Source organism: Pecten maximus, chromosome 3, assembly GCF_902652985.1.
Source record: "Pecten maximus chromosome 3, xPecMax1.1, whole genome shotgun sequence".
Taxonomy (NCBI): Eukaryota; Metazoa; Mollusca; class Bivalvia; order Pectinida; family Pectinidae; genus Pecten; species Pecten maximus.
Genome location: NC_047017.1, coordinates 12,265,862 through 12,276,256, shown reverse-complemented (window position 1 = coordinate 12,276,256; position 10,395 = coordinate 12,265,862). Strand labels below are relative to the sequence as shown.

Sequence of the window (10,395 nt, the reverse complement as noted above, 5' to 3'; positions counted from 1 at the left end):
AACTTTATACACTTTTAAAATGCACTGTGTATTGTAATTTAAAAGGTTGACACTTTTTTGTTGTTGATTTTGAATTGAGGTACCTTTTCAAAGTGTTTGTAAATGTCATATTTATTTCCTGTTTAATCAGGGGACCTTGTCTGGGGCATAATCTTTCTGTGTATAATCTTTATTGTGAAATTTTGTATTAAGGGAGTATGCTACATTTAACATTGATATAAACCTCATAAGCAGAAAAGTTCCACACTGTGCAATCTGTCGAATGCCATTCATGAATGCTTGTTCAAATTTTTTTTTTTCCTTATTGAGGACATATATTATGCAATGCTACAATTTAACAAAATAATTACATAGTTAGATAATACCTATAAAGATTGAACACAGCTTTATAAGGTAACATACTGCCTTAAGGTGATCTGAAATTATAATATTCCATTTCAGATACATGTATAATACAGGTTGTATAATTGTCTCAAGATCAAATTAAATGTGTTAATTTGTTTCTGTGTCTATATATGGTGTTTAATTGTAAAACGACTTATCAAAGTGTTTATTGGAAATGTGATTCATTTCAGTATTCAAGGTACTATATATACCCTTAAATCAAGTTCTGTATATCCTGTTTTTTTCTGGGACTCCCAGTAACTCCCACATGACCAAGCTTGACTACAGTTAACAAGAAACACGTAGGTGGGCTTTATAGAAGTCTGTGATGGCATAGAATATTACGATATTATTAGAGTCATTATGACAGAACTATTATTAGTATCACTGCGGTATATGTGTAACTATATGTGTAATATCTCCGACCCTTTTTATCTCCACTCGGCTGTTGAGTCATAGTTGGAGGTTTACCTTTGACTGCACTATTCTTACCTTGTCGGATATTTATTTTATTTTGATAACTTTATAAAAAATATGAACTTTTAATCAACAAGTTCAGATCTAGATCATGAAATGATAATGGAACAGGAAAGAGATCAAAGGCTTGCAGACTTATTGCAAAAAATTACAATTTTTAAACAGACAAGCTGAATACAGTTTTGTGGTTTCAATGGAATTGTTTTGATAGAGTTTGTCGAATTTAGATGGAAAATCCTGAGTGAGGTACATGACAGAGGCGCTATCCTGAGTGAGGTACCTGACAGAGGCGCTGGGCCTGTGACAGTGTGTGTGAGGGTGTCTGCTGTCTGTCTATAGGTGTACTGGTGTTCCATTCATAACACACCAGCACAGCCCTATGTACCTCAGTCATACACACAGCGCTGGGCGAGCTAGTGGACCAGGCCATATCTAAATATTTACTCTTCTGTGTTAAAAAATTATTGTGAATGTAGAGGATATATTTCTGGATGATACACTTGTATATTGAACTGGTTGTGTTATAATGGCAAGTCAGGTGTTGTCTGCTACGTCTGGGATGTACAGATACAAGTGTGTACAGCAAAAATGTTTGTTGGAATTCCGTGAAGATTTCAGAAAAGTTTTCATAGTTACCTAGAAAGACAGACAGATGAAGAAAGGTGTAAGGATATGTCCGGATTATAAATCTCGACTTGAGGAATACCGAGAGGATTTATGGAACCTGGGTAGGGCAGACCTGGATTGTCCATTGGAGGATTCAGGGGAGGGAGAGGAGCCCCATCTCCGTAAACATGTGAGGGGGGAGGGAGGTGGGGCCAGGGGTCGCCCCACCCCCAGCGAGGCTTCAGACCCCACCCTTGTACGCCTTTCTATGCACTGGGATGAGTTTTTTGGTATGAATCTTTAAAATATTCAAGTTGAATTTGTTTATGATATGTTCAATTTTGAATTTTTTATTTTTTATTTGAATATGATTGGAACAGACAGTCTAGCACTTTTGAAACATTTCACTCCATAAATATATAATCACTGCTGTTTTCTACATTGAAATCTACATCAGTTTAGTGAATATCTAAATTCTCTTGAAGATTTCAGTTATCAAAGATTTATAAAATTGTAGGATTTCTGTGACTGTGTATTTTATATATATATATTACCATCACTTTAATTTTCCTTTGGGACAAGGGTTACGATGACATTATTTTTGTTGTGATTACATGTATTTCAATTACCTAACAACTTAAAATTGTTAAAAAATTGTTGGGATTCTATAGATGTGTATTGTGTATAGCCATCACTGCTCTGATTACAGACATAGAAGGAATAATTTCTGATTATGGACATAGAAGGAGTAATTTCTGATTATGGACATAGAAGGTATACAGACATAATTACAGACATAGAAGGAATATGGTGATATATATTCTCTGATATGACTTTTCTCCGCTGTATGTATATACCTATAGACTGTAGGTCTGTTTGACACATATCGTATAGCCGTTTTGAATGGAGTGTTATAAGTTGTTTAGCTGTTAACTCTCCGTAATCTACCTGTCTGCTGTCACAATAGACAGGTGGTGTCCCCAGACTTCCTACTACCTCAGTAAATACACGTCCACACACCGAGAAAATGTTAGGTCCCAAACGTCCACACACCTAGAAAATGTTAGGTCCCAAACGTCCACACACTTAGAAAATGTTAGGTCCCAAACGGGTGCAAACGTCCACACACCTAGAAAATGTTAGGTCCCAAACGTCCACACACCTAGAAAATGTTAGGTCCCAAACGTCCACACACCTAGAAAATGTTAGGTCCCAAACGTCCACACACCTAGAAAATGTTAGGTCCCAAACATCCACACACCTAGAAAATGTTAGGTCCCAAACGTCCACACACCTAGAAAATGTTAGGTCCCAAATGTCCACACACCTAGAAAATGCTAGGTCCCAAACGTCCACACACCTAGAAAATGTTAGGTCCCAAACGTCCACACACCTAGAAAATGTTAGGTCCCAAACGTCCACACACCTAGAAAATGTTAGGTCCCAAACGTCCACACACCTAGAAAATGTAACGTCAGTTATTTTTAAACATTATTTATTATCATTATTTACCATGCAAAATGTAAATACAAGCATTCATACCAAAGCAATCAAAATGCTGTATTTGGCAGATAGTTTGATCAGTTTTATATAGGTAGAAGTGTGAAATATGGACAGGTATGTACAGATGTGTACTGTAGACAGGTATGTAAGGTGTGTACTGTATACAGGTATGTACAGGTGTGTACTGTATACAGGTATGTACAGGTGTGTACTGTAGACAGGTATGCACATGGGTGTACTGTAGATAGGTATGTACAGATGTGTACTGTAGACAGGTATGTAAGGTGTGTACTGTATACAGGTATGTACAGGTGTGTACTGTATACAGGTATGTAAAGGTGTGTACTGTAGACAGGTATGTACAGGTGTGTACTGTAGACAGGTATGTACAGATGTGTACTGTAGACAGGTATGCAAGGTGTGTACTGTATACAGGTATGTACAGGTGTGTACTGTATACAGGTATGTACAGGTGTGTACTGTAGACAGGTATGTACATGTGTGTACTGTAGGTGTGTACTGTAGACAGGTATGTACAGGTGTGTACTGTAGACAGGTATGTACAGGTGTGTACTGAGGACAGGTATGTACAGGTGTGTACTGTAGATAGGTATGTACAGGTGTGTACTGTAGACAGGTATGTACAGGTGTGAACTGTAGACAGGTACATATACAGGTGTGTACTGTAGACAGGTATGTACAGGTGTGTACTGTAGACAGGTACGTACAGGTGTGTACTGAGGACAGGTATGTACAGGTGTGTACTGTAGATAGGTATGTACAGGTGTGTACTGTAGACAGGTACGTACAGGTGTGAACTGTAGACAGGTACATATACAGGTGTGTACTGTAGACATATATGTACAGGTGTGTACTGTAGACAGGTATGTACATGTACAGGTGTGAACTGTAGACAGGTATGTACAGGTGTGTACTGTAGACAGGTATGTACAGGTGTGTACTGTAGACAGGTATGTACAGGTGTGTACTATAGACAGGTACATATATGTATGTCTACACGGGTATATACAGGCAACACTACACAGATATAAACAGGTAACACTACACAGGTAACACTACACAGGTATATACAGATAACACTACACAGGTATATACAGGTAACACTACACAGGTATATACAGGTAACACTACACAGGTATATACAGGTAACACTACACAGGTATATACAGGTAACACCACACAGGTATATACAGGTAACAATACACAGGTAACACTACACAGGTATATACAGGTAACACTACACAAGTAACGCTACACAGGTATGTACAGGTAACAATACACAGGTATATGCAGGTAACACTACACAGGTAACACTACACAGGTATATACAGGTAACACTACACAGGTATGTACAGGTAACACTACACAGGTATGTACAGGTAACACTACACAGGTATATACAGGTAATAATACACAGGTATGTACAGGTAACAATACACAGGTATGTACAGGTAACAATACACAGGTATATGCAGGTAACACTACACAGGTAAGACTACACAGGTATGTACAGGTAATACTACACAGGTATATACAGGTAATACTACGCAGGTATGTACAGGAAACAATACACAGGTATGGACAGGTAACAATACACAGGTATGTAGAAGTAATAGACAGGTTTATACCAATATATAGGTAGAAAATCTCTGGATTGTCAAGGTCACCAGGACACTTGATGAGCTAGTCACATTTTTTCACTGGTCTGGTGTCAGTATATCATTTATGCCTGGGGACTATGTATATATAGTTGATGGGTCCTCATCATCACTCGGCAATCTTACCATATCAATTTCACCAGTACATCATCCTCCATTACTCTCACACTATTTCACCAGGACACCTGGCAGATTAAATTACCTGCTTTATGCTGAGACATTCTCAAGCAGTGAAATCAAATGTGGGGTAATCATACCGATTTATCTTGAATGCGGTCAGGCTAATTATAAGGCAATAGCTGTATAATATATAGATTACTCTCCATCAATTATCACAAATACCTTCAACACCACATCATATCATACTCTACAAGTGACATTTTAATTCTAGAGTAGGTATGGTTAATGAAAAAAATATAGTTTTTTAATGTTTTTAATGTATATGGAAATGGATTTAATGCTTAAAAGACTTTATTTATATATATATATATATATAGATATGGTATATTGAGTGTTTTTTTACCTGAAAACTAACTGACAATTTTTTAACCTGTTGCCAAGATATAAGTTTTGATATCAAAATAACAAAACTATGCAAGATTCAGAAGCCCCTTGAAGAAAACAATGAAACCCCCAACCATTCCCACCCAACCCTCCACCCCTACAATACCACATTTGATACCCTACCATATTTATTATTCATGAATGAGCAGATGTCGACACATAATTGGTCGTGGCAATTTTTGAAAGTAAAGCTGTGAATGTGGCACTGTTAACAGTTTTAGGTCAATTTCAGGACCATAATCACATTTGTAAGTAATTGATCAGACTAAAACTTATCATTCACTGAAGAATGTAAATATAAATTCCAATAAGGAAGCATACATCTTTAACTTTTATCACTACAAATATAATGTGTAAGGCAGCATACAACCTTAATTGTAACCACAAATATAATGTGTAAGGTAGCATACAGCCCTAATTGTAACCACAAATATAATGTGTGAGGTAGCATACAGCCTTAATTCTAACCACAAATATAATGTGTAAGGTAGCATACAACCTTAACTCTATAACCACAAATATAATGTGTAAGGTAGCATACAGCCTTAATTCTAACCACAAATATAATGTGTAAGGTAGCATACAACCTTAATTGTAACCACAAATATAATGTGTAAGGTAGCATACAACCTTAACTCTATAACCACAAATATAATGTGTAAGGTAGCATACAACCTTGATTGTAACCACAAATATAATGTGTAAGGCAGCATACAACCTTAACTCTACAAATATAATGTGTAAGGTAGCATACAGCCCTAATTGTAACCACAAATATAATGTGTGAGGTAGCATACAACCTTAATTATAACCACAAATATAATGTGTAAGGTAGCATACAACCTTAATTATAACCACAAATATAATGTGTAGGGTAGCATACAACCTTAATTATAACCACAAATATAATGTGTAAGGTAGCATACAGCCCTAATTGTAACCACAAATATAATGTGTAAGGTAGCATACAACCTTAACTCTATAACCACAAATATAATGTGTAAGGTAGCATACAACCTTAATTGTAACCACAAATATAATGTGTAGGTTAGCATACAACCTTAATTGTAACCGCAAATATAATGTGTAAGGTAGCATACAACCTTAACTCTAACCACAAATATAATGTGTAAGGTAGCATACAACCTTAACTCTATAAATATAATGTGTAAGGTAGCATACAACCTTAACTCAAACCACAAATATAATGTGTAAGGTAGCATACAGCCTTAATTGTAACCACAAATATAATGTGTAAGGCAGCATACAACCTTAACTCTATAAATATAATGTGTAAGGTAGCATACAACCTTAACTCTACAAATATAATGTGTAAGGTAGCATACAACCTTAATTCTACAACCACAAATATAATGTGTAAGGTAGCATACAACCTTAATTGTAACCACAAATATAATGTGTAAGGCAGCATACAACCTTAACTCTATAAATATAATGTGTAAGGTAGCATACAACCTTAACTCTACAAATATAATGTGTAAGGTAGCATACAACCTTAATTCTACAACCACAAATATAATGTGTAAGGTAGCATACAGCCTTAATTGTAACCACAAATATAATGTGTAAGGTAGCATACAACCTTAACTCTACAAATATAATGTGTAAGGTAGCATACAACCTTAACTCTACAAATATAATGTGTAAGGTAGCATACAGCCTTAATTGTAACCACAAATATAATGTGTAAGGTAGCATACAACCTTAACTCTACAAATATAATGTGTAAGGTAGCATACAACCTTAACTCTACAAATATAATGTGTAAGGTAGCATACAGCCTTAATTGTAACCACAAATATAATGTGTAAGGTAGCATACAACCTTAACTCTATAAATATAATGTGTAAGGTAGCATACAACCTTAACTCTACAAATATAATGTGTAAGGTAGCATACAACCTTAACTCTATAAATATAATGTGTAAGGTAGCATACAACCTTAACTCTATAAATATAATGTGTAAGGTTGCATACAGCCTTAACTCAAACCACAAATATAATGTGTAAGGTAGCATACAACCTTAACTCTACAAATATAATGTGTAAGGTAGCATACAACCTTAACTCTAACCACAAATATAATGTGTAAGGTAGCATACAACCTTAACTCTATAAATATAATGTGTAAGGTAGCATACAGCCTTAACTCTAACCACAAACTATAGTGTTACACACTGTATCCATCTTTCTGAGTATTGTGACCAGGAAAAATTAAGTCTGTGCCAAGAATGTTAATGATTATTGATTATGTAACAAAATGTTAATCGTGTGAATGCTTGGATTAGCCAGTGGTCAATCTGAATGTTTGATTGGGTTGGCTGTCACCCATACACTGACTAATAGTCGTAATGACCAGATAGGCTTGACCCAAGTGGACAGCCGTTGACACCTATGATATCTGATTGACTTACGTCTTTATTGTCTATGAATACACAGGTAATCACTACAGATAAACAGGAGTCGTGATTTATCACTGTACACATATATATCCCTGTCACGATGGTTATGTAGTATGTACTTGTTATGAACTCATTAAACTTTCCATAGGAATCTCATAAAGCCAGCTAAATTCTGGGCATGAACTCTGACGACAATTCATCTAAGAATGAAATGGTTGTTGTCAATGCATTGTTGTTGTTGATTTGCTTTGATGTCATTTTTATCATTATAAGATCAGTATTATCATTATAAACTGATTTGGCCACAGAGAGATTTTCTTGCGTGGATATATTACCTAGTAACTCATTTCGTTCAGCTCATCAATGAGAGCCATTTGTATGTACCAATCTGTGTATGTATATATACCTGAAAATGTTAGTGAAAATGCTGTGTTATTTTCATTATTTCTACTATATATATATATATATCATTTGTTAGGCCAACATTGAATTACAATCACTTTGTATTCTCATGCAGAGAGTAAATGTCAAAATTGACTCCTTGGAAGGTGCGTCAGTTTGGCTAGAGTAAAGAGTAATTCCTCGGAATATGGATTTAACCTATAGGTAAAGATTTAAGGGTTAATTTCGCTGGAAGGACAGTTTGGACTGTAGGTTAAAGTTATTCAGGGACTGATTTCTCTAGATAGATAGTTTGGACTGTAGGTTAGAGTTAGGGGCTGATTTCTCTAGATGGACAGTTTGGCCTGTAGGTTAGAGTAAGGGGCTGATTTCTCTAGATAGACAGTTTGGCCTGTAGGTTAGAGTTAGGGGCTGATTTCTCTAGATGGACAGTTTGGACTGCAGGCTAGAGTTAGGGGCTGATTTCTCTAGATGGACAGTTTGGACTGTAGGTTAGGGTTAGGGGCTGATTTCTCTAGATAGACAGTTTGGACTGTAGGCTAGAGCTAGGGGCTGATTTCTCTAGACAGTTTGGACTGTAGGTTTGAGTTATTTAAGGGCTGATTTCTCTAGATGGACAGTTTGGACTGTAGGTTAGAGTTAGGGGCTGAATTCTCTAGATAAGACAGTTTGACCTGTAGGTTTGAGTTATTCAAGGGCTGATTTCTCTAGATGGACAGTTTGGACTGTAGGTTAGAGTTAGGGGCTGATTTCTCTAGATAGACAGTTTGGACTGCAGGCTAGAGTTAGGGGCTGATTTCTCTAGATGGACAGTTTGGTCTGTAGGTTAGATTTAGGGGCTGATTTCTCTAGATAGACAGTTTGGACTGTAGGCTAGAGTTAGGGGCTGATTTCTCTAGATAGACAGTTTGGACTGTATGTTAGAGTTAGGGGCTGATTTCTCTAGATGGACAGTTTGGACTGTAGGTTAGAGTTAGGGGCTGATTTCTCTAGATAGATAGTTTGGCCTGTAGGTTTGAGTTATTTAAGGGCTGATTTCTCTAGATAGACAGTTTGGCCTGTAGGTTTGAGTTATTTAGGGACTGATTTTTCTGGATGGACAGTTTGGACTGTAGGTTAGAGTTAGGGGCTGATTTGTCTAGATGGACAGTAGGTCTCTGCTATTAAAGCCCTAAACCATTAGATTGACCTATATGGTATATCCATTCTTTATAAGACAAACTTGTTCACTTTTGGGTCATTGCTCTCATAGCTGTATAGTTGTGCAGTGTGGAGAAATCTTGTTTTCCCTGGAGGGGATGGTATGTCACATTTTACACCAAATCAATAGAGACAACTGTATGTGATAACAAAGGGGGAAATGTTGTATAAACTATAAACAACCTTTATTTTGTCTATAAACACTAAAGAAATGGTTTATACCCATGTATTTATCATCACAAGTCTACATAGTTTAAAACTGTAACCTGTGATAATATGGTATGAATTATAACTTCTAACTTGAGTTTGAATTTTAAGATTCAAAGATAATACTGTAAAGATATTTGAATCAGTCAAATCCTGGATGTTTTTAACCTTCAGGTACATAATCATTTAAGGCTTTGTCAATTTAATGTTCATTCATTTCCTTGAGGTGTCTGCTCAGTGTGTGGAATTTCTTTATTTTCCAAATTTGTGTACAAAGAGCTATTTCTGTCCTACACCTGTGTGAAATGAAGAATTATTAAGATGGTAGGTAGGTGGTACATGTAGCCAAGCTGAAATGTTGCCTGATAACTTGTACTGTGTCTGAATGTACAATATGCCCAGTAACCCACTCGGGTGTTTGTCACCCTGGAGAGCCTCCGTGTCTACGTACAATATGCCCAGTAACCCACTCGGGTGTTTGTCACCCTGGAGAGCCTCCGTGTCTACGTACAATATGCCCAGTAACCCACTCGTGGGTTTGTCACCCTGGAGAGCCTCCATGTCTACCTACAATATGCCCAGTAACCCACTCGGGTGTTTGTCACCCTGGAGAGCCTCCGTGTCTACGTACAATATGCCCAGTAACCCACTCGTGGGTTTGTCACCCTGGAGAGCCTCCGTGTCTCCGTACAATATGCCCAGTAACCCACTCGTGGGTTTGTCACCCTGGAGAGCCTCCGTGTCTCCGTACAATATGCCCAGTAACCCACTCGTAGGTTTGTCACCCTGGAGAGCCTCCGTGTCTATGTACAATATGCCCAGTAACCCACTCGTAGGTTTGTCACCCTGGAGAGCCTCCGTGTCTATGTACAATATGCCCAGTAACCCACTCGTGGGTTTGTCACCCTGGAGAGCCTCCGTGTCGCCGTACAATATGCCCAGTAACCCAC

At 37.1% G+C, this 10,395-nt stretch overlaps 1 protein-coding gene across 1 annotated transcript in view; it reads left to right on the top strand.

Moving 5' to 3' along the window:
* The first annotated feature begins 1,213 nt into the window (after positions 1-1,213).
* LOC117323234 overlaps positions 1,214-10,395 on the top strand; it is a 53,061-nt gene continuing 43,879 nt past the window's right edge. The window contains 1 exon segment of the mRNA XM_033878302.1: positions 1,214-1,757. Coding sequence (XP_033734193.1) covers positions 1,514-1,757 — 244 coding nt within the window. The 5' untranslated portion in view covers positions 1,214-1,513.